The sequence below is a fragment of the Erythrolamprus reginae genome, chromosome 1, assembly GCF_031021105.1.
Source record: "Erythrolamprus reginae isolate rEryReg1 chromosome 1, rEryReg1.hap1, whole genome shotgun sequence".
Classification (NCBI taxonomy): domain Eukaryota; kingdom Metazoa; phylum Chordata; class Lepidosauria; order Squamata; family Dipsadidae; genus Erythrolamprus; species Erythrolamprus reginae.
Genome location: NC_091950.1, coordinates 388,849,548 through 388,873,767, shown reverse-complemented (window position 1 = coordinate 388,873,767; position 24,220 = coordinate 388,849,548). Strand labels below are relative to the sequence as shown.

General features: G+C 40.0%; 1 protein-coding gene across 1 annotated transcript in view; it reads right to left on the bottom strand.

Moving 5' to 3' along the window:
* Positions 1 to 24,220, bottom strand: part of INTS9 (integrator complex subunit 9) — a 97,389-nt gene that overhangs the window by 53,319 nt on the left and 19,850 nt on the right. The window contains exons 3-6 of the mRNA XM_070734858.1: positions 18,179 to 18,239; positions 13,282 to 13,344; positions 9,048 to 9,187; positions 2,428 to 2,514 (exon numbers count right to left, since the gene is read on the bottom strand). Of these exons, the coding sequence (XP_070590959.1) occupies positions 2,428 to 2,514; positions 9,048 to 9,187; positions 13,282 to 13,344; positions 18,179 to 18,239 (351 nt within the window). The remainder of the gene's footprint in view (positions 1 to 2,427; positions 2,515 to 9,047; positions 9,188 to 13,281; positions 13,345 to 18,178; positions 18,240 to 24,220) is intronic.

Genomic DNA, 24,220 nt, shown 5'->3' with positions numbered 1-24,220 from the left:
AATAATGAATTGAATTTAAATATGTATTTTTTTTGTGTACTTAAATCTGTACTTTTGAAATAAGCGGGGAAATTACAACCCCATTTTTATGTTAAATGTATGTTTGTCTATTTTACGAAAATCAATAAAATTTATGCAAAAAAAAAAAAGAACCTGGTCAAAGAACGAATTAAGTTCGTAAGTAGAGGCACCACTGTAATATAACAAGGGTTAATTATGCTACTGACTCTGATATTTGAATTTCTCAATTCCTGTTGGATACCGATTAGAGTCTCTATGGTAATTTCTGATGTTTAAGATTATCTGAGGATAGAAACACAAGAGTATCATTTAATACTGATGGGAGACTAACATCTTCAGGCCAGGAGGCACAGAAGATTATACTAAGAATTCTGTCTGAGTTATGGAAAGTACAGATCCTAAGGAAATCTCTTCTGGTTTTATCATCCAGTGTCCAGAATCCATTTCTTATTTTCCCCTTGCTCACCTTTCAAATGCTCTAGGCTTCCCTAGCATGGAGATAACAGCAGCAACAGCACTTATATTTATACACCACTCACTCTATAGCGCAGGGGTCTCCAATCTTGGCAACTTTGAGACTTGTGGACTCCAACTCCCAGAATTCCTCAGCCAGCAAAGCTGCCATAGCGCACTCCACTGTTTACAGAGTCAGCATATTGTCCCTAACAATCTGGGTCCTCATTTTACAGACCTCGGAAGGATGGAAGGCTGAATCAATCTTGAGCTGACAGAATTGAACTCTAGACCAGTGATTTTCAACCTTTTTTGAGCCGCGGCACATTTTTTACATTTACAAAATCCTGAGGCACACCACCAACCAAAATGACACAAAATGATACCCTAAGACACTCTCCTCTCTTTTTCCATCCCTGTCTCCTCCCCACCCTTGTGTGTATGTGTGTGTGTATACACACTCTTGAACCATTTGCAAAAACAGGTGAGGGCTGGGGGGTTTTCTCTCTTATTCTTTGGGTGCTTTTTATCATATGTTTTAAATCAAGAGTCACTTCTCTCTCTCTCTTTTGTTTCTCTCTCTTTCCTCTCATTCTCTGTCTCAATCATTTTCTCATTTCTCTTTTTTCCTCCCCTTTTTGCTCATTTCTCTCTCTCTCCCTTCCTCTCCTTTTCTCTCTCTTTCTCTTGCTTTCTTTCTCTCTCTCTTGCCTTCTTTCTCTCTCACTCTTGCTTTCTCTCTCTTTCTCTTTTTTTTCTCTCTTGCTTTCTTTCTCTCTCTCACTCTCTTTCTCTCTCTCTTTCTTTCTCACTCTCACTCTCTCAGCAAAAAGTTGCGAGACCGGAACCTGAGCTTCCTTCTTCGCGGCACACCTGACCATGTCTCGCGGCACACTAGTGTGCCACGGCACACTGGTTGAAAAACACTGCTCTAGACCATAGGCAGAATTAGCCTGCAATTCTAACCACGGTGCCACCCGAGCTCTTCTTCCTAATGAACTTCTTTTTCCACTGATATTATTCCCTGTGTGATGCTAGCCAAATGGCCCTTCCTGCACTTAGGTAAGATCCCAATGTGTCCCCTTTGGCTTTCCAACAAATCTCTCCAACATTTACCGAGAATGTGCCATTACTGAAGAAGGGGAGCGAAAAGCATTACCTTTATTATAATCCATTATGACACCATTTGATTTACAAAGCCTCAATGGGGTTTAATGTTGTCAGCAGTTGGCTCACGTTGCACAGAGTAATGGGGTGGAAACATAAACTATTCCGGCGCACTTAGTATTTTTTTCTACAAAGCAATTTTCCCCCCTAAGAACTCCAAAGCTTACACCTTTACCCAATAAAGATAGCAACTCAATTGTATGCAACCTATTTAGGACTGAAGCAGCTAAGCTGCACACCGTCTTGCAATAAAGCAACACTTTTGACAGTTCTGAGAGTCAGAGAATGTGGCAGCCTCGCACAGTCACCACAAGTTAACCGAAACCAAAAAGAACGGTCATATTAATGTTATGTTTTATAGACATCGTTGCCCTCAGGAAAGAGGTTCCATTATGGTCACAGACAATAACGCATAATAAGACTAAGCCTATTCATGGTTGCCACTGACGAAAACAGTTCTGAGAACAAGACTGCAGGGAAATTCCTATTGATTTATGGCCACTGACACTGTTGAGTTTCCAAAGTCATTGGGGACATGTACAAGGTGCCACGTTCTCAGCAAAATGTTGAAGTCAATATACGCCAGGGGTGTTAAACTCAAGGCCCAGGGTCCACATCTGGCCCATGGGGTGTTGATATCCTGTCTTGATAAATCCTTCTCTAGATAAGGTTGCCTATTCAGGATGGCTGAGGATAGAATAAGGAAATGAACTATAAAATAATTAGTGAGCTCTCAGAGACACTTTTCAAAAGGATGAAGAAAGAGGAAGATGGCAGTCAACTTACCGTTGCACCTCCTTATTCTTCCACAAGGAGGCAGACTGAGCCTTTGGTACTCGCTCTATAAAGTTGACCAATTCCTCCATAAGAAGCCTGAAAACAGAAAAGGCCTCAAAATGAAAACATAGCAGGTTGAACTGACACACTAGAACAAGGATCAGCAACACGTTACTCTGGAGCCATATGGGGCTCTTTCGTTCCTTTGCTGCGGCTCTGTATTGCCAGTCGGCTGCACAATTCACAGGGCTTTTGGTTAGGACAGACAACAGATTCAAACTTATTATTAACCGCTCTAAACTTGACTGTAAAAAACATGACTTTAACAATCGAGTTGTTGAAGTGTGGAACTCATTACCGGACTCAATAGTGTCAACCCTCAACCCCCAACATTTCTCCCTTAGACTATCCACGATTGACCTCTCCAAGTTCCTAAGACGCCAGTAAGGGGCGTACATAAGTGCACTAGTGTGCCTAACGTCCCCTGTCCAATTGTCTTTCCTTATCTCATATATCATATATATTCTCTCCCTCTCATATATTTCTCTTCTTTTTTTACTTACTATCTTTATATATATTACTCAATGTCACGCGCGCGGTCGGGACTCCCTAGCTCGGCTCCCCAGCTGGGGAGCGAGCTGCGATGTCCCCAAGCGCGCGGGCACCGCCCGCCCGCCCACGCTGTTGCTGGGGCCGCTTCCCAGCTGGGGAGCCGAGCTAGGGAGTCCGGACCGCGCGCGCGTTGCTGGGGAAAGCGCGCGCGCTTGGGGAATCCCTAGCTCCGCTCCCCAGCTGGGAAGCGGAGCTAGGGATTCCCCAAGCGCGCGCGCTTTCCCCAGCAACGCGCGCGCGGTCCGGACTCCCTAGCTCGGCTCCCCAGCTGGGGAGCGAGCTGCGATGTCCCCAAGCGCGCGGGCACCGCCCGCCCGCCCACGCTGTTGCTGGGGCCGCTTCCCAGCTGGGGAGCCGAGCTGGGGTGTCCCCGCGCGTGCCGCCCGCCCGCCCACGCCGTTGCTCGCGCCGCCGCTGGGGTCTTACGGGGGCAAGAGGGGGAAGACCCAGGGAAGCCTCTGCCCGGCGGGGAAACTCCACCATCTACGCATGCGTGGAAGGGCACGCATGCGTAGATGGTGGAGTTTACTTCCGGGTTGAAAACTCGCGAAATAGCCCTTTCGCGATCCTTGAGGACGCGAAACTCGAGGGTTCACTGTATTGTATATTGGACAAAGAATAAATAAATAAATAAATAAATAAAAAAAAGACAGAGTTAAAAGGATGCCACAGTAAGAGGAGACTCTATGGCAGGGGAAGTGGACTTCCAGTTTACTCATTCATTCATTCATTCATTCATTCATTCATTCATTCATTCATTCATTCATTCAAATGCCAACCAATTGCAAATGGACTCTGGGAGGTTGGCTCCAAAATTGAACAGGAGGCACCTGGTTAGGACCTTTGTGGCTCTTTCAGTGTTTAAGGTTGCCGACTGCTGCACTACAATAAATTTCTGAGGATTTTCCACACAGCTGATGGTTTGATTTCTCAAACTGAACCAATTCTTTAGGTTTGATTGTTTCTCCAAATGAAGCATTCTTAACAGAGTGGATGAATGTTTACCCCAATTGATCAGTGAACACAAGACCAGCAGGGTGATACTTCTGCAACAGAGGCAAATGTGTTTTTAGGCTGGTGGCAATATTCATTAATTTAGAAACATAGAAACATAAAAGATTGATGGCAGAAAAAGACCTCATGGTCCATCTAGTCTGCCCTTATACTATTTTCTGTATTTTATCTTAGGATGGATATATGTTTATCCCAGGCATGTTTAAATTCAGTTACTGTGGATTTATCTACCACGTCTGCTGGAAGTTTGTTCCAAGGATCTACTACTCTTTCAGTAAAATAATATTTTCTCATGTTGCTTTTGATCTTTCCCCCAACTAACTTCAGATTGTGTCCCCTTGTTCTTTTGTTCACTTTCCTATTAAAAACACTTTAGAATAATTTACAAATTCTCTCTCCAAGTAAACTTTGTCAGGTATTCCATTTCAGGTTTTCGTAGCAACTACACTGTGGCTTTTTTCATTAAGCTTTACTGCCATCACCCTGGCACATTGGTTACAGAATTCATATGTTCTAGAAAAGAAAGCAGAGGCTGCCAGGAATGAGATCTCAGATGGCCATTGAAGGGTCAGAGTCTAATTCTTTTACCTGTTTCCTCCATTGATTAAATTAAGTGGAATTACTCCCATGGAACCATTGATGGATGCCAATGTTGATCTGACTGTCAAACCACTACCCAACCATCAACGTTGTGACAGTACCAGTAAATTGCCCAATACAAAGCCCAGATGTGAAAAATGATCCTATCCTGAAACTCTCTGTTAGAAGAGACGGACTGGTCAGACTACCTAGCCATCAGCATCACTTATTATTGTTTTATTGTCAATAGTTTTTGTCCGTCATAGCATGGCTGTTGCACTATCCATTCAATTTTAATTCTTTGAAGTTAGTTCTTTATTTTGCCACATCATCCCAAATTCAAGTTTAGAATCAGTAAATTGTTGGTCTTTTTTCTGAAGTCACTAGAAGTGACACAGAACACAGGCAGCACCTGTTATTTTCTTCTCTTGAATCAACTACTTGCTGCATTTGCTCGAAGATCAGATGCACATGTGACCTGCACATATTCATTTTGTTACATGCAAAATTCTCTAAAAGTAACAATAATAAATGTTTGTAATTTACTATTGAAAGCAAATATCTTAGCTACAGTTCTTTGAGCTAAAAGAAGCAGTTACCCACTGAATCATATACCAGAAAGTGGGATGGGAGAAAAATAAATTTTAATTTCTATGTAAATAGACTTGAAATTGTGGTACTTAAAAAGGTCTATTATACGTATGTATGTATGTATGTATGTATGTATGTATGTATGTATGTATGTATGCATGTATTTGTGTGTGTGTCTGTTTGTCTATCTATCTGTCTATATGTCCCAAAGTAACTGCTCTAAAGCCCTTAATGATGGATCCATTCTTGCAAAATCACAAGGCATAACATTTCTACATCATCCTGTATTTGTATTGTATTTTTATTTATTAGATTTGTATGCCGCCCCTCTCCGAAGAGTCGGGGCGGCGAACAACAATATAAAAAGACAATGTAAACAAATCTAATATTAAAAAACAATCTAAAAAAAACCCAATTTAAAGAACCACTCATACATACAAGCATACCATGTATAAATTCTATAAGCCTAGGGGGAAGGGAAATTTCAATTCCCCCATGCCTGACGACAGAGGTGGGTTTTAAGGAGCTTGCGAAAGGCAAGGAGGGTGAGGGCAACTCTGATATCTGGGGGGAGCTGGTTCCAGAGGGTTGGGGCCGCCACAGAGAAGGCTCTTCTCCTAGGTCCCGCCAAACAACATTGCTTAGTCGACGGGACCCGGAGAAGGCCCACTCTGTGGGACCTAACTGGTCGCTGGGATTCGTGCGGCAGAAGGCGGTCCCGGAGATATTCTGGTCCGATGCCATGAAGGGCTTTATAGGTCATAACCAACACTTTGAATTGTGACCGGAAATTGATCGGCAACCAATGCAATACTGTTTATGTCTGACTTCATTTAGTGTTCTTTCTCTAGTACTAGATGTAGAGTTAAAAGGTGGGTGGTTTCAGAAGATGCCAAAAGTGGAGGAAAAGTTGAAAGACATTAGAATACTCAATAGGCAGAAGCAAAATATCAGATTGGAAATAGGATACAGATCAAATATCTAGGAGGCAGACTTCATAGGCCAGAACTAGCTTGAACAATTAGAAGATATCAAAAGGTAGGATTCTGGTTAAACATTAACTTAAATAACATGCTGACAAATACATTACCAAAGGGTCATGTAGTAGAATGGGGAATCAGGCAAATAGTCACACATTTACTAGAGATTGAGCCTATGAATTTCCTATAAAGAATGAGACTCTAAGGCTTACAACCTCTTCTCTAGCTGTTAGATTTTATGGTTCAATCTCAGTGAGTGCTGGCAGTCCTCTCTCTTGGACCCAGTAATAATCTTTAGCAACTAGCAAAATTTGGGGACTGTCAAGAGATTATTTTTGATTTTTTTTTCTTCACAGTGGGAGGACCATATTCTTCATGGCTGTCTTTCTTCAGTACTGCAGTGTAGGTTATTATCAATTATTGCAATGATATGCACACATATATTGCCAATAAAGCATTTCATTATTCTCAATTATTTAAAACATAAAAAATATACTCTCTATTGTTGTGGTTAGCTCTGGCCCAGCTCCTGCCCCAAGGAATGTGCAGGTGGATGTGGGGGAAACATCCACATGCTGCAGGCCTGTTTTGCTCCCGATGGAATCTGCCGACGAAGCCTCCTCTGACCAAGGAAGCGTGAGTGACAGGGAAGAGGGGAGTTTGACAGACAGCCCAGGAGGAAATCAGTCATCTGTATCATCCCTGGATTCTGAACAAGAATTAATGACACATCCATGCATGCGTAGAGTGATGCATAGGAGACAACAACTGAAGCATTATTACAAGAGAAAATGAGGCCACCTGTGGTTGGGTGGGGCTGCTGTAATTAGTGCTACAGATAAAAGTGCAGCCTGGTGTTTTAGCCTCATGCCAGTTTATCTGATTCATTGTTTCGTCAAGATCGTGGTTTTTGTGCTGTTCAAGATTGTGTGTGGACTCTCTGGACTTTAGAATTGGACTCAATTTCCCAGTTATTGGGTGAGCAATTGGATTGCATTTAACCTGTGCCTTGTGTTTACCAGAAAATCCCTTTGACATTTAAAAAGGTAGTTCTTCCTGTTTTTCTGTTTATAAAAACTTTTGGGTTTTCCCTTTATCGTGTGGTGTGTGTCTTCCTGGACTAATTACCCTGTAATTACGGGCGGTTGAAACACGCCGGCAGAACATCTATGTATCTAGGAAAAAAGTTACATGCTTATTCAGCTCTAGTTAAAAGGTCAAACCAACCATGATTGGATTAAGAACCTAAGTTAAAGCAACTCAACCCTTCTTGATTAGTTTAAGGAAATAATTATTTGGGGTTCTATTGACTTTAGGTAATTGAAATCCTTCTCTTTGTTTAGTTAATTAAGATGCTCTCCTGTTTATTTGGCAATCTTTGTATCCTGACAGGATTTGCCACATATTAACTATTTACATGTAACTAGGTTAGTTAAGAATTAAGGTTTTATATTTGTACGCGCAAGAAACTGGTTATAAAAGAATACATTTGCAAGTCGAAAAAGAGACAGCATCATCCCAGAGAGACAGAGAGTGCTTCTCAACATGACACAGCTCTGTTCAGCACAGAGAGATATTTCCAACCTGGATAAAGCATTCTAAAAATCATGTCTCAGTGTCTGTGATTTCTATACAGTGTTCCCTCGATTTTCGCGCGGGATGCGTTCCAAGACCGCCCGCGAAAGTCGAATTTCCGTGAAGTAGAAATGCGGAAGTAAATACACCATTTTTGGCTATGGACAGTATCACAAGCCACCCCTTAACACTTTAAACCCCTAAATTACCATTTCCCATTCCCTTAACAATAATTTACTCACCATTATTACCGGTACTCACCATTGAATAAGACACTTGGTGATCCTGATATTTATAAACATAATTATTTATTAACAATAATTATTTTTTTTGTTATTGATTTGCAAAAATTATTAGTTTGGCGATGACATAATGGCGTCATCAGGCGGGAAAAACCGTGGCATAGAGCAGTGGTCCCCAACGTTTTTTCCACCAGGGACCAGTTTCAGCAAGACAATTTTTCTATGGCCCAGTGGGGGCGGAAAGGGGTGTGGTTGGGGGCGGGATTAAGCATGGGGGTGCTGGTCCTCCCCGCCCCTCTTTCCCGCCATCGCCCTGTGGCCGGCAGAACCTGCCTCCCAAGCCCTCTTGCCCAGCGGGGGCTAAGCGCTGGAGATAGGGGGTCAGGCTGGCCCTCCTGCCTCCCCCCAGCCAAAAACGCAAAAGCGCCCCACGGCAGAAGCCAAAAGAGGCTTGAGCCTCTTGGTCCTTCCCACCCCTCTGTCCATCGTCCTGTGGCCGGCAGAACCTGCCTCCCGAGGCCTCTTGCCCGGCGGGAGGCGAAGCGCTGGAGGGAGGGGTGGCGGCATGAGGGCCGGCAGCTGCTGACTCCATGGACCGGTGCAACATGCCCCGCGGCCCGGTACTGGTCCGCGGCCCGGTGGTTGGGGACCCCTGGCATAGAGAAAAACCCGCGAAGTTTTTTTTAATTAATATTTTTTGAAAAACCGTGGTACTGTATAGGCTATTCGCGAAGTTCGAACCCGCGAAAATCGAGGGAACACTGTATCTCTACACTGCAACACTCATATAACTTTGCCAAATGGTCAAGTCCGGATGGCTTTTCAACATTTGGGAAATAAGGAGTTAAACACATGCATATGCTTAAAAGTTTCAAAGGCTTCTTTGGCTTATTTTCAACCCTGTGAAAAGTTCCTTAAATTCTTGAGAAGCAATGTTTCTATGCTGTCAGTTACCTTTCCTCTTCCCCTTTGCCACTTCTTTCAGCAGTGGAATAAAAGGGATTAGATAACACTGACTTAAGTCGATTTTTCTTACCTCCCAATCTGCACCGTTGGCTCAGTGGCATACACAGTTCCAGTGAACCCAGTATGTTCTGTGATGTAGGGCAAGGCCATCATGCAGTGATAATTGGAGATCAGGATCACATCTACTGTAGACAGGTCAATCAGTTCCATCTGAAAATAATATGACCCAGAAATCATTTGGAAAAATAGATTTTTGAACTTAGCCCTCTCCATGTTCCTTTCGTATATGTTTAAGTTTAAGTTTAAGTTTAATCAGATTTGTATGCCGCCCCTCTCCGCAGACTCGGGGCGGCTCACAGCAACAGCAACACAATGTACAACAAATCCAATATTTAAATTAATTTAAAAAACCCCACAAGTTAAAACCAATCATACACACTAGCGTACCATGCATACATTTTATAAGCCTAGGGAGAAGGAACATGTCAATTCCCCCATGCCTGACAACAGAGGTGGGTTTTAAGGAGCTTACGAAAGGCTAGGAGGGTGGGGGCAACTCTGATATCTGGGGGGAGTTGGTTCCAAAGGGTCGGGGCCACCACAGAGAAGGCTCTTCCCCTAGGCCCCGCCAACCGACATTGTTTAGTTGATGGGACCCGGAGAAGGCCAACTCTGTGGGACCTAACTGGTCGCTGGGATTCGTGCGGCAGAAGGCGGTCCCGGAGATATTCTGGTCCAGTGCCATATATACCATCCCTGCAAGCAATACTTAGATTAAAGAAATCTTGCCCGCCATTCATCTGAGAATTCTAATATAGACAGAATATGCCTTCAGATTATTGTTAACACACTGTTCTATATAAACAGTGAGAAATTATCTGGTTCTTCACCTTAATTTTATTTATATATAGCTCGGAACTGCAATATGTTGTTTGAGGGGCCAGGGAGCCTTCATAAACCTCCCTTGCTGTCCAATGAGTTCCTGGCCCATTTGACATTTTCATTAAAAAAGATTAAAAAGAGGAACTTGGCATCTTACAAAGAAAACCACTAGTCTGTGTATCCTCTTTATTTCTAAGAATGCCTCATAGCCACCAAAGAAAACAATAGAAAAAAGGTGAGTTTTCTTATAACAATTGAATAGCCACAAAGTAATGTCCATGGAACTAAAAAGCCTATATGTACAAATGTGTACAAAAGTACACACATCATGCCATTTGAAAGATATCAAATTAGTGTTCAGGAGGGAAGTGTTTTTAATAGAAAAAGTGAACACAAGAACAAGGGGGCACAATCTGAAGTTAGTTGGGGGAAAGATCAGAAGCAACGTGAGAAAATATTATTTTACTGAAAGAGTAGTAGTTGCTTGGAATAAACTTCCAGCAGATATGGTTGATAAACCCACAGTTACTGAATTTAAACATGCCTGAAATAAACATATATCCATCCTAAGATAAAATACAGAAAATAGTATAAGGACAGACTAGATGGACCATGAAGTCTTTTTCTGCTGTTAATCTTCTATTTTAATAGGATGGATAATCCATTCTCTGTAAACTTTCAAAGTTGAATACTTTGAGTTGCCTTTGAGACCTTTGAATGGAATGCATGAATGGCTAGACCAGAATAACCCAGGCAAAAAGTAATTCTAATTTTAAAATTGGGTGGCAATTTACTTAAATATGGCACATGTTCACTTAATTAACAACAGCAAATACGATAACTTTGTGTACTTAGTAATTTCCACATTTATATGTGTATGTGTATATGGGATAAACATATATTCATCCTAAGATAAAATACAGGAAATAGTATAAGGGCAAACTAGATGGACCATGAGGTCTTTTTCTGTCGTCAATCTTCTATGTTTCTATATATCGTATAAACATATATCCAGTCCCACACGTTTCTGAAGAATGCTGGTAATTTAGAGTCAATTCAGGTTTTATCTCAAAGTCTTAGAATTACCAAACATTAGAGGTTGCACCCATTTTGGAACTCACCAGTACCTTGGATTCAAGGAGAAAAGGTTGAAGCAGAGGTTTTCAACCTTAGCAACTTTAAGCCTGATGGACTTCAACTCCCAGAATTCCCCAACCAGTTGGCTGGGGTATTCTGGGAGTTGAAATCCACCAGGCTTAAAGTTGCCAAGATTGGAGACCTCTTCCCTGGAAGGTATGGGATGGGTGGGAATATAAAACCTCTCGGCAACTGCTTAAATCAAACACCCGTAAGATGAATTTATTTAAGAAGTTCCTAACAGGTAGAATAAGAATCCCCAAGCCATATGTTCCAAAAAAATATCTTTCTACCTAGAAATCTGAAATAGTGCACCATCTTGATATGCAGCAGACTTCCCCTAAGCAGTGCCCTTCTACTTTGCTGGCTTATAATTATTAAAAAAATTAATTCCACACTGAAGGAAAAGTAGGTCTACCGAAAATCCTCAGAAAATGAAGATTGCAGCTGAAAGACTGAACTTTCAGACGCTAGTTATGTTCTCTTCTCTATAGTGTCTGAAATTAATTCCTTTGTCTTCTTTTTGCTAGCTCTAAAACCTGTCCAATTTCAGGGTTGGGATGGAGTTTAATCGTTTTCAGGCTATTCTGTGAGTACAGGAATAGAATCAGATAAAATGGATTTGCAAGGCTGAAGGAAAAGATTTTGCTTCCTGTAATAAGAAATATTTACAGGTATGGCTGGGACATTGGTGGACTCAATCTGGAGAATTTACCAGAAGTTTAACCTCTAACTCAGTTATTATGGAGCAACTTACAACATTCAATAGTCATCAAGCAGAAAAATTATCCTTACACAAATCTAAACTTATTGATTTGAAGTTAATGGTGGAGAAATCAATCAAATTGGCTGTTTAAAAACCAAATGTCTCCTAATAACTAATTTCTGCCCTGGGGGGGATCCCTTTTCTATTGAGATTAAAATTGCACCCATGGATGATTGTTAAAATTAATACAGTGCAGAATCATGAATAGAATTGGAGAGATTTGTTAAAACAGGCATTAAAAAAGTTTCTCATAGAGAACAGTTGTTTGGTTCCCTTTAACATTAATGAGCTTGTGAAATCTGCCACTATAATAAAATAACGGGCACCAATTTTAGCCTTGGGAAAAATATTTAGATGTCACGATATGTCAATACTTACAAAAATTATTATTGTGCAAGCCATAATATTCCCTGTGACAATTGCCGATCAATTTCCGGTCACAATTCAAAGTGTTGGTTATGACCTATAAAGCCCTTCATGGCATCGGACCAGAATATCTCCGGGACCGCCTTCTGTCGCACGAATCCCAGCGACCGATTAGGTCCCACAGAGTTGGCCTTCTTCGGGTCCCGTCGACTAAATAATGTCGTTTGGCGGGTCCCAGGGGAAGAGCCTTCTCTGTGGTGGCCCCGACCCTCTGGAACCAGCTCCCTCCTGAGATTAGAACTGCCCCCACCCTCCTTGTATCGTATGTTGTGTGCATGTTTTTTAAATTATGGGTTTTTAGCTTCTTAATTATTGAATTTGTATTATATATTGTTTTCTGTTGCTGTGAGCCGCCCCGAGTCTGCGGAGAGGGGCGGCATACAAATTAAATTAAATTAAATTAAATTAAATTAAATTAAATTAAATTAAATTAAATTAAATTAAATTAAATTAAATTAAATTAAATTAAATTAAATTAAATTAAATTAAATTAAATTAAATTAAATTAAATTAAATTAAATTAAATTAAATTAAATTAAATTAAATTAAATTAAATTAAATTAAATTAAATTAAATTAAATTAAATTAAAATTAAATTAAATTAAATTAAATTAAATTAAATTAAATTAAATTAAATTAAATTAAATTTAAAAAAATAAAAAAAAATAAAAAAAATAAAAGTTCTAAATCAGTTTTTTCAAACCTTAGCAACTTTAAGACGCATGGATTTCCCAGAATTCTCCACCCAAACATGCTGGCTGGGGAATTCTGGGAGTTGAGGTTCACATATATTGAAAGTTGCCGAACCTGGGAAATCCTGCCCTAAATGTTTGAGGGGGGGGGGGAAAGGTAGCAATTCAGTAGGATCTTATGATGTATTCCTCTAGAAATACAGTATTTTCTCTCATGAAAAGTGAATATTCTAGGCTGCCCCTAACTCACAGATGCCACTTTGAATTGAATACAGAACTAGTAAGTGATCAAATTTCTCCGAGATTATACTGCAGTTCTGGCTGGAACTCCAATGTTTCCACTACTAACTGCCAAAGCACTAAGAGAAATATTTTGAATTGTGTTCAATAAGGAGACCCACCTCTGGCAAACAAAACTCAGGAACAGAATCCACAAAGACACGGCCAGAACAGTCTTTCAGCTCCTGGGAAATGGGGTAGAAAGAAACCACGATGACATTCAACACTGTGTAAACGGATAGTGTTAAAACATTTTAAAAGAAAATTACAAAATAATTCACCAGTCCGTCAGATGAGGTAAATAAATGGTAGGATATGCAGTTCCACTGGGCAAGTACCAATCCAATCTCCCTTCTTTCTTGGCATTACAGCAGAACAACACTGGACCTCAGCAAAGGATTAAAAGTCGACATATGGTCCATTTTTAACCAAGAAAGTTGTGTGGGCACAGTTTAAAATTACCCCAGTCTCCTTTTGGGTTTGTTTTATTTTTATTCCTTGGCTCTAGATTCTTTGCTTTTTCTACTAACTAAAGTCCCATTTTTCATTCACTTGGCTTTCAGGACTGAATTTGTGCTTTTAGTATGATCACATACATATTCTAGATTCTTTGCTTTCTGGTCAATTCAAGAGGTCTGTGCCCTTTTTCTTAACATCTCGATCACTAATTGAAGCACATACAAATAGGTCTGAAATGAAATAAAGGCCACAAATGGAAAACTACTAATTTTACCTCTGTACAAGTAGAGAAAAGTTGTGTTATTTCTCTTTATAATTCTAAAGAGAAGGGGATTTTTTTGGATGAGGGAATTCTCCATCTATGAAATCACAGCTTTGCCAAACACAATACAGTGGTACCTCGAGATACGAGTTTAATTCGTTCCGGACCTGGGCTCTTAAGTCGAGCAGCTCTTATCTCGAACGACTTTTCCCCATAGGAATTAATGTAAATAATTTTAATTGGTTCCAGCCCTCAAAAAACTCACAAAGTTAGTCTAAATTATGCAGAAAGACATGTTTTTAATGAAGAAATGTACATGTACATATAAATGAATAATGAAGTTTCTTTCACTTAACTTGTAAACTTTCTTAAACTTTTAAATTTACATATGTTCAACTTCTCTGCCACCCAATCCTGTAGGACAGAGGTCCCCAACCCTTTTTGCACCAGGGACCGGCTTTAAGCGATCAAGAGAGGAATGGGTGAATGAATGGACGGAGGGTGGGAAGGAAGGAAGGAAAGAAAGAGGGAAGGGACAGGAACAGAGGAAGGAAGCAAGGAAACTTATGAAAGGGGAGAGTAAGAGAGGAATGAGTGAAGGGAGGGAGGGAGGGAAGAAGGTGGGAAGGAGAAAGAAAAGAAGAAATAGAGGAAGGGAAGGTAAAAGAGAGAAAGAAAAAGAGCAAGAAAGAAAGAAAGAAAGAAAGAAAGAAAGAAAGAAAGAAAGAAAGGGGGAAGGGACAGGAACAGAGGAAGGAAGCAAGAAAACTTATGAAAGGGGAGAGTAAGAGAGGAATGAGTGAAGGGAGGGAGGGAGGGAAGAAGGTGGGAAGGAGAAAGAAAAGAAGAAATAGAGGAAGGGAAGGTAAAAGAGAGAAAGAAAAAGAGCAAGAAAGAAAGCTGCAAGCACCCCCCCGAGCCCCCCAGGCCGGCTGCAACCTTTTAAAACACGCGCGCCGCTTCGCAGCTGTCTCCTGAAGCCGAACGCGGAAGTTAGCGTTTGGCTTCAGGAGACAGCTCCTTGGCGCTTGTATCTCGAATTTGGGCTTGTAAGTAGAACAAAAATATCTCTCCCCTCCCAGCTCTTATCTCGAGTTGCTCTTAAGTAGAGCAGCTCTTATGTCGGGGTTCCACTGTATAGTGTATTTTTCAGAGTATAAGACACACCTTTTTCCTCCCTAAAAGAGGCTGAAAATTTGGGTCTTATATTCTGAATGTAGCTTTTTTCAAAGCTTTTTTCCCCCAGCCCTAACCAGGTGCTAACGAAGTTCCCAGCTCTTATCGGCTTGCAAGCTCTTTCATTGTTACTCTCTGCGAAGAACGTTTTCCAAATCCTATCTTTGTAGATTTTTCTCATTGCTCTACTTGCTCCGAATGTTTCTTTCCAGCCCCAACCAGGTGCTAACAATGTTCCCAGCTCCTACCTGCTTGCAAGCTCTTTATTTTTATTCTCTCCAAATAAGGTTTTTTTAAAAGCCCTAATCAGGGGATAAAATAATGTGCTGAAGCTGACCAGACTAATAATGCTAGTTAGATGAATACCTGGTAGGTAGATTCTTTTGCCTATTTTCCTCCCAAAAAACTAAGATGCGTCTATACTCTGGTGTTTCTTACACTCTGAAAAATATGATACTATCCTGCTTTTTCAAGTATCCAACATTAGGATTTGGGTTCAGTTCTTAAGAAACTCTCAACAACTTTGCCAAGTTATAGACATCAGCAATTGTATCTGACAGAAAGCCCCTAACCTTATCAAGAGAATTTAGAAGGTGAATAAATGGGAAAGCAAGGGGAATTTCAATGCCCCACTGAACACTGGATTTAAAATAGCTGCTTCAAAAATGCAGCAAAAACTAACATTCTCCTTACAAAAGAAAGTGCTCACTCCAACTCCATTCTGAGCAGAACTAGGGAAGTAATTTGTCACTCTAAGCAAATTAGATCCCTAGAATGGGCCCTATCTGGCCTAAATAAAATTGCTCTGAAATTCTTAATGTTAAACTTATTTGCCCCTCTGGATTCTCTCAAGGATCAGAGTCAATGGAAAGTCAGTCAGGTGTTATGATTAAGGTGATGAGCTAGTGCTGGGAAGACTCAATTTCAAGGTGAACTTCAGCCATGATAATTAAAGGGGTGACTTCCAGATCTTTAAGGGACGTATCTGTCAAGCCCATAGCAGTAACTGCACATTATAAAAGGTATGGTAGGAAAAACAGGGGTTTGCGTTACAGAAATGTTGCTTACTGCTGGTTATGTTTATTTCATGTCTTAAGTTAATTAGGGCAAAGATACTCTTTTGTCACCCATTATCCTAATAAAGGAGGAATATCTAGAGGTCCCAAAGTTAAAATATTCTGCAAAGCAACATCTTTTTCAAACTCTTGACAGGTTCATTGCATGATAGAGGAATCTTACAAAGTGCCTTCAAAACTTTTCAAAGACCATAAGGAATCTGCAGGGCAAAGGGGCTTGAAACAAATCTTCCAATACATGAGATCTGGCCATACAGGGAAGCTTGAGATGACTTCACTAGATTTTTCAAGGGCCATGTATGATAAAGTTTGAGCACTCCCCCTTAATACAAATACAATTTAAGCAACACCCTGGAAATAGACAAGGAACTGTAATTGTTCCAATGCTTTTTCATTCGTTATAAGACCAGGGAATATCAATCAAACAAAGTACAATTTTCAAGATAGCTAACTGACAAAAAAAGTATATTGTACTGTATTTTGTACAATACACACTTACTGTATATTGTACAAAATATACAAATATATTTTGTAATATACAGTATTTGATTTCCCAGCTCAAAATTGGACTTGAAAAATGCTACCACACTCATTTTGATGACAGATTTGTTTTTTTCACTGGGTAAATGGATTTTGCTTGGCCATGGTTTCATTGACTAATTAGTTAAATTCACTAAGATGCGTCTATACTCTGGTGTTTCTTACACTCTGAAAAATATGATACTATCCTGCTTTTTCAAGTATCCAACATTAGGAGTTGGGTTCAGTTCTTAAGAAACTCTCAACAACTTTGCCAAGTTATAGACATCAGCAATTGTATCTGACAGAAAGCCCCTAACCTTATCAAGAGAATTTAGAAGGTGAATAAATGGGAAAGCAAGGGGAATTTCAATGCCCCACTGAACACTGGATTTAATATAGCTGTTTCAAAAATGCAGCAAAAACTAACATTCTCCTTACAAAAGAAAGTGCTCACTCCAACTCCATTCTGAGCAGAACTAGGGAAGTAATTTGTCACTCTAAGCAAATTAGATCCCTAGAATGGGCCCTATCTGGCCTAAATGAAATTGCTCTGAAATTCTTAATGTTAAACTTATTTGCCCCTCTGGATTCTCTCAAGGATCAGAGTCAATGGAAAGTCAGTCAGGTGTTATGATTAAGGTGATGAGCTAGTGCTGGGAAGACTCAATTTCAAGGTGAACTTCAGCCATGATAATAAAAGGGGTGACTTCCAGATCTTTAAGGGACGTATCTGTCAAGCCCATAGCAGTAACTGCACATTATAAAAGGTATGGTAGGAAAAACAGGGGTTTGCGTTACAGAAATATTGCTTACTGCTGGTTATGTTTATTTCATGTCTTAAGTTAATTAGGGCAAAGATACTCTTTTGTCACCCATTATCCTAATAAAGGAGGAATATCTAGAGGTCCCAAAGTTAAAATATTCTGCAAAGCAACATCTTTTTCAAACTCTTGAGAGGTTCATTGCATGATAGAGGAATCTTAAAAAGTGCCTTCAAAACTTTTCAAAGACCATAAGGAATCTGCAGGGCAAAGGGGCTTGAAACAAATCTTCCAATACATGAGATCTGGCCATACAGGGAAGCTTGAGATGACTTCACTAGATTTTTCAAGGACCATGTATGATAAAGTTTGAGCACTCCCCCTTAATACAAATACAATTTAAGCAACACCCTGGAAATAGACAAGGAACTGTAATTGTTCCAATGCTTTTCCATTCGTTATAAGACCAGGGAATATCAATCAAACAAAGTACAATTTTCAAGATAGCTAACTGAAAAAAAATGTATATTGTACTGTATTTTGTACAATACACACTTACTGTATATTGTACAAAATATACAAATATATTTTGTAATATACAGTATTTGATTTCCCAGCTCAAAATTGGACTTGAAAAATGCTACCGCACTCATTTTGATGACAGATTTGTTTTTTTCACTGGGTAAATGGATTTTGCTTGGCCATGGTTTCATTGACTAATTAGTTAAATTCACTGAGAATCCTAATCCCATTGGTACATTACCTTGTCCAAGAAAATGCTTCCATCTTTTAAGATCCATCCTGGGAGCTTTGATAGCCTTGGACTGTAGGAAAGTAATAAACATTGTTTTAATCAGCACCCATTTTCCAAGATCTGCATATAAAACATTGATATTGTACACACTTCAAAATAATATTAAGTAAGCATCTAAGAAAATTTTGCTGTAACAGCAGTATGACTAAAAGCTAAAGATTTACTTCAATATTTTTCAAACTTGGCGAGTTTAAGACATGGAGACTTCAACTTCTAGTATTTTGTTTTAAGAGGACCAAACTTCTTCTTGAATAGGAATTATTTACTGGCTAAGTGTCATTGGACAAACAATTTCTCTTTGGTGCATATCCTCTCAGTGTAAAAGACAAGATACATTGCTCAAGAATCATAAGGTACAACTTAATGATAGTCGTCGGGTACAAATAAGCAATCAAATCATACTAGGAAACAATCAATATATATCTTAAGGATACAAACAAAAAGTTACAGTCATGCAGTCATTTGTGGGAGGAGATGGGTGATAGGAATGATGAGAAGATTAATAGTAACAGTAATGCAGACTTAGTGAATAGTTTGAACGTGTTGATGGAATTGTTAAGCAGAATTATGGTGTTTGGGGGGAAAATATTCTTGTGTGTAGTTGTTCTGGTGTGCAGTGCTCCACAGCATCCTTTTTGTTGTGGCCCAGCTCCTGCCCCAAGGAATGTGGAGGTGGATGTGGGGGAGACATCCACATGCCGCAGGCCTGTTTTGCTCCCAGTAGAATCTGCCGACAAAGTCTCCTCTGACCAAGGAAGCGTGAGTGACAGGGAAGAGGGGAGTTTGGCAGACAGCCCAGGAGGAGATCAGTCATCTGTATCATCCCTGGATTGTGAACAAGAATTAATGACACATCCACGCATGCGTAGAGTGATGCATAGGAGACAACAACTGAAGGATTATTACAAGAGAAATTGAGGCCACCTGTGGTTGGGTGGGGCTGCTATAATTAGTGCTAAAGATAAAAGCGCAGCCTGGTGTTTTAGCCTCATGGCAGTTTATCTGATTCATTCTTTCATCAAGATCGTGGGTTTTGCTCTTCAGGATTGTATGTGTGGACTCTCTGGACTTTAGAATTGGACTCAATTTCCCAGTTTTTGGGTGAGCAATTGGACTGCATTTAACCTGTGCCTTGTGTGTACCGTAAAATCCCTTTGACATTTAAAAAGGGAGCTGTTTCTGTTTTTCTGTTTATAAAAACTTTTGGGTTTTCCTTTTATTATGTGGTGTGTGTCTTCCTGGACTAATTACCCTGTAATTACGGGCAGTTGAGATATGCCGGCAGAAGAGTTTTGAAGATAGGAGTTGAAACAATTTATGTTCAGGATGCAAGGGGTCTATAAATATTTTCACAGCCCTCTTTTTGACTCGTGCAGTATATAGGTCCTCAATGGAAAGCAGATTAGTAGCAGGTTCTAATTATCCTCTGAAGTCTATGATTATCTTGTAAGGTTGCAGACAGTTATAGAGGTGCAGATGACAGACTCAATGATTTTTCTGTAGAACTGTATCAGCAGCTCCTTGGGCAGTTAAGAGTTTCCTGAGATGGTTCAGAAAGAACATTCTTTGTTGTGATTATTTGATGATGTTTTTGATGTTAGGTGTCCATTTTAGGAGCATTTTCATTCACTTTGAGGGATATGAATCTTGAAAGTACTGTCCTACCACCAGGCATTGGTGTTGCTACAATACTAAGGATACTGTAGCAATAGCAACATCTCCATGTCTCCTAAATTTAATGAGGATCAAGTTAGTAACAAGTGTCTTTGCTGTTCCTCCTGTGCAATCAATTAAAATTATTGAAGAAAGATTGCTTTGCAAGCACTTGCACACTGTCATATACTGTTCTTCGCTCATTATTCAATACTGACTCACTGTGTGGTATAAATTCCTGCTGTTTGTCTCTGTTGCATTGCAATTCATGCAATAATTCCTGATTGAGACCATTTTGATTGATTGTACTATTTGTCAATTTGAGCAAGTTACATTCAAAGGTTCTGTACAATTTCCTAAGTTTTTCTTGGAAATACAGAAGAACGTGTTCGTGATGCCTCTTATTGATCATGATAGTATTTATTTATTTATTGGATTTGTATGCCGCCCCTCTCCGTAGACTCGTAGTAGGACCATTAATATTTCTTCTCTCAATTTGGAGAAAATCTTCAAACAAGTCACTCTTGATCTGATTCCATATTGTTGTTTAGTTTTACTGTTTGATAGTAAGATGACAAACAAATTCTTGTTTTCAACATCTTGCACAAGCATCAGCTTGCAACAACCCTCTAGCTCTGCAGACAGTGATAAGGAGTTTGCAGAGTGATCCTTGAGTTATCAAGGACATGCACAGAGAAAACGTTGGATTGCAGTAGATATCCAGGAGATATGAGTAATTATCCAAACAAACACACAGATACATTAAAGTGCAATTAGTGTTGACTTTTAGAAATAGCACAATCAAGTTAAACAGTCCAGGTCATAGACATTCAAATCAGTCAATATCTCTCAATACAATAATCTTCTTACCGGTCTGTCTTTGTCTTATATGTCAAACATACATTAGAGCTTACAAATACATCAAGTTATCATAGAATAACACAGAGCTCACTATATCTATAACTAACCTCTACATTGACTACCGCTCTGATTGCATCAGGACCAAAACTCATAACACTCCTTTCATCTCCAAACCCACTGTCCCTCCTCAACCATCCCACACTTCTCCACCCACCATCCCTCATCTACAAATGGATCTCCCCAGCACTTCAAGCAATGAATAGGATAGCACGCCTCTTACTACCTCATTTCAATCTAATTTCAACTCAACTCAATCCAATCTCACCCTTGATCACAAACTCAATCTCAAATGTAAACTAATCAATGCAAGAAGCATAATCAACAAGTTGTCTGAATTCCTCGTCCTACTTGACACAAACATATTTGACTTAATCTTTGTTTGTGAAACATGGCTGAATTCTTCCTATCCTGACTCCATCATCACACAAAGTAAATAAAATAAATAAAATATCAGACAGAGTGCCAATAACGAACGAATCAGCAGAGAATCATGATCTCTATTGCCCTTTTATGGTAACTTGTAACACCACAGACAATCGGAACTCAGTAAAACATTTAAAGCTATATTACCTTAGTACATACAAACATGCATAGTTGACCTGTATGTATATTGCCAACCCAACTGTTTGTACAGAGTACTAACAGACATTTCTGAATAATGGAAGGATATGTTCATTTTGAGTCTTTGAGGATTTGAGAAATAGTAGCCCCTTTATGTCAGGAAGAAGCAAATTCAAGCAGTGGTGACCACTTTGTGGAAAACAGTATACACTCAACCAAGAACATTGGTTAGAAAAATTCCAGAAAACTCATTAATCCTTTCCTCTTCCTTCTTTCCCATCTTTTATTATACCAAGCATAGAACCTTGGGATATCCATTTAATTCAGCATTTTTGCAAATGGATCGTGTTTGCAAAGATGCACAAATTCTGTTAGTATGGCTCTTGCCATATCACTATTAAATACACAGCAGTATTGTTTCAAAAGAATAGTCAATGCTTTTGTGGAAGGTGTTGTTGGAGGCAAAAAATAGCCATTCCTGGGCATGAATCTGAAATCCAAATATTGATACAACAGGTTCAGAGGACCTAATGCATCTGCCTGTCAAGTGCTGTGTGATTTTTGTTTTCTCCGTTCAATGTGAAAACTGCCTGATTACTCCCCTTCCTGGTATACTTGATGTTGCATTTGATAGATTTGACAGATGAGCATATGAGCATACCATTGAGATGTCAGTTGGACAGCCTCAATAGTTGTGTATTCTGGAGTACCACCCATTGAGGAGTTTTAGGTCAACTCTGTCATCCTGGCTTGATGTACTTAAAATCCTCCTGTAGATAGGATATTAATAATCACTACAACTTGTATGCTGGTTGAATGGCTATTGCTAATGCTTACTGGATGCTATCATTTTCCCAACATCCTGAGCAACTGCTGCAAAATGGACTATGGATCATGTGCTTTAATAGCAATTTATGCAGCTCTGGGTGTTCATTTAGGTCTGGTATTTTGACTTGCACAAAAATATCACAGCTGTCTTGGCTTGAACGATTCACCAAGCTACAGCAAATGAGAGAAATCCTGCTTTTGGTATCCTTATTTATTTTAATTATTTATTATATTTGTATGCCGCCCCTCTCCGTAGACTCGGGGCGGCTCACAGCATACAATAAGACAATTCATAACAAATCTAATAAATTTAAAAAACATTAAAAAACCCCATTATTAAACCAGACATACACACAGACACACCATACATAAATTATATAGGCCCGGGAGGAGGGAGGGGGAATGCCTCAATTCCACCATGCCTGATGGCAGAGGTGAGTTTTAAGGAGTTTACGGAATGCAAGGAGGGTGGGGGAAGTTCTAATCTCTGGGGGGAGCTGGTTCCAGAGGGTTGGGGCTGCCACAGAGAAGGGTCTTCCCCTGGGACCCGCCAGACGACATTGTTTAGTCGAAGGGACTTGGAGAAGGCCCACTCTGTGGGACCTAATCGGTCGCTGGGATTCATGCAGCAGGAGGCGGTCTCGGAGATATTCTGGTCCAATGCCATGAAGGGCTTTATAGGTCATAACCAACACTTTGAATTGTGACCGGAAATTGATCAGCAACCAATGCAGACTGTGGAGCGTTGGAGTGACATGGGCATACCTGGGGAAGCCCATGATTGCTCTCGCAGCTGCATTCTGCACGATCTGAAGTTTCCGAACACTTTTCAAGGGTAGCCCCATGTAGAGAGCATTACAGTAGTTGAGCCTCAAGGTGATGAGGGCGATGATCCTTACTTAGAACATAACCTATCTACCAAAGAGATCATGTATTCCAGTGTGGTAGTTCAGGAATAGCTCACAATTAAATCCAGCTGATCACTTGGCTGCTGATTTTTAAAAAATGATGTGTATTTCTGCCCATTTTAAACTGCATGTCACTGTAATGAAAAATGAAGTATTGTATACTTCCGTATATATATATATATATCATGACATTTTGACATCATTTCATCATACATCTTGGTCCTCCCAACAAATGTTGCAGAGAGGGTGATGCAGTCTTCTGATGTTTCTAAAATCATCACCATCATTCATTCAATCAGTCAGACTGCTGTAGGTTGTTGTTCTCAAGATTGCTTGATTCATTTGGATGTAAGTCAGCCTCCTGCTTTCACTCTCAATAGTCATGTCAACCATGTATTGTTGTAATAGACATCCTCCTTTTAGAAGGTTATTAAACTCATTCTCATGGTTCAATATGCATAGTAATGTATCACCATTAGTTTCTTGCTGTCTTTCGTTTGAAGCTGATTATGCCAACCATAATCTCTAAGAGGAAACAAAAATATATACTGTAAGCTGTCATGGGAGCTTCTTGTTCTTTTAACATAAAAGTACCAGAGGGCTATGGCAGGACTAGTCTATCTGATCTCCAGGAGCTGATGGCAGGACTGGTCTTCCCAACCCTTGTGGAGGGCTAGGATAGGATCACTCTACTGAAGCTCCAGGCAGCAGCTTGGCAGTGCTGAAGTACTGAAGCAGCCCCAAACCTGCCAAATTTCAATCCCCATGGGAATCATAATGCTAATGCTTCATGACATACAGTCATTATTTTATTCATTTTAACTTTGTGGTACTCGTTTTTGTACTATAGGCAAAATTCCCTAGAGTAGGCAAAAATGTCATGAAAATTATAATAGCAATAGCAACAAAGCTCTCTTTTTGAAAAGCAGGCTGTTGAAAAATATTTGGGAAGAAAACGTGTTCTTCACATCACAAGTACAGTGGTACCTCATCATACGAACTTAATTGGTTCCAGGAGGAGGTTCGTAAGGTGAAACGTTCGTAAGATGAAACAATGTTTCCCATAGGAATTAATGTAAAAGCAATTAATGCGTGCAAATCCTTCAGGAAAATCCCAAAC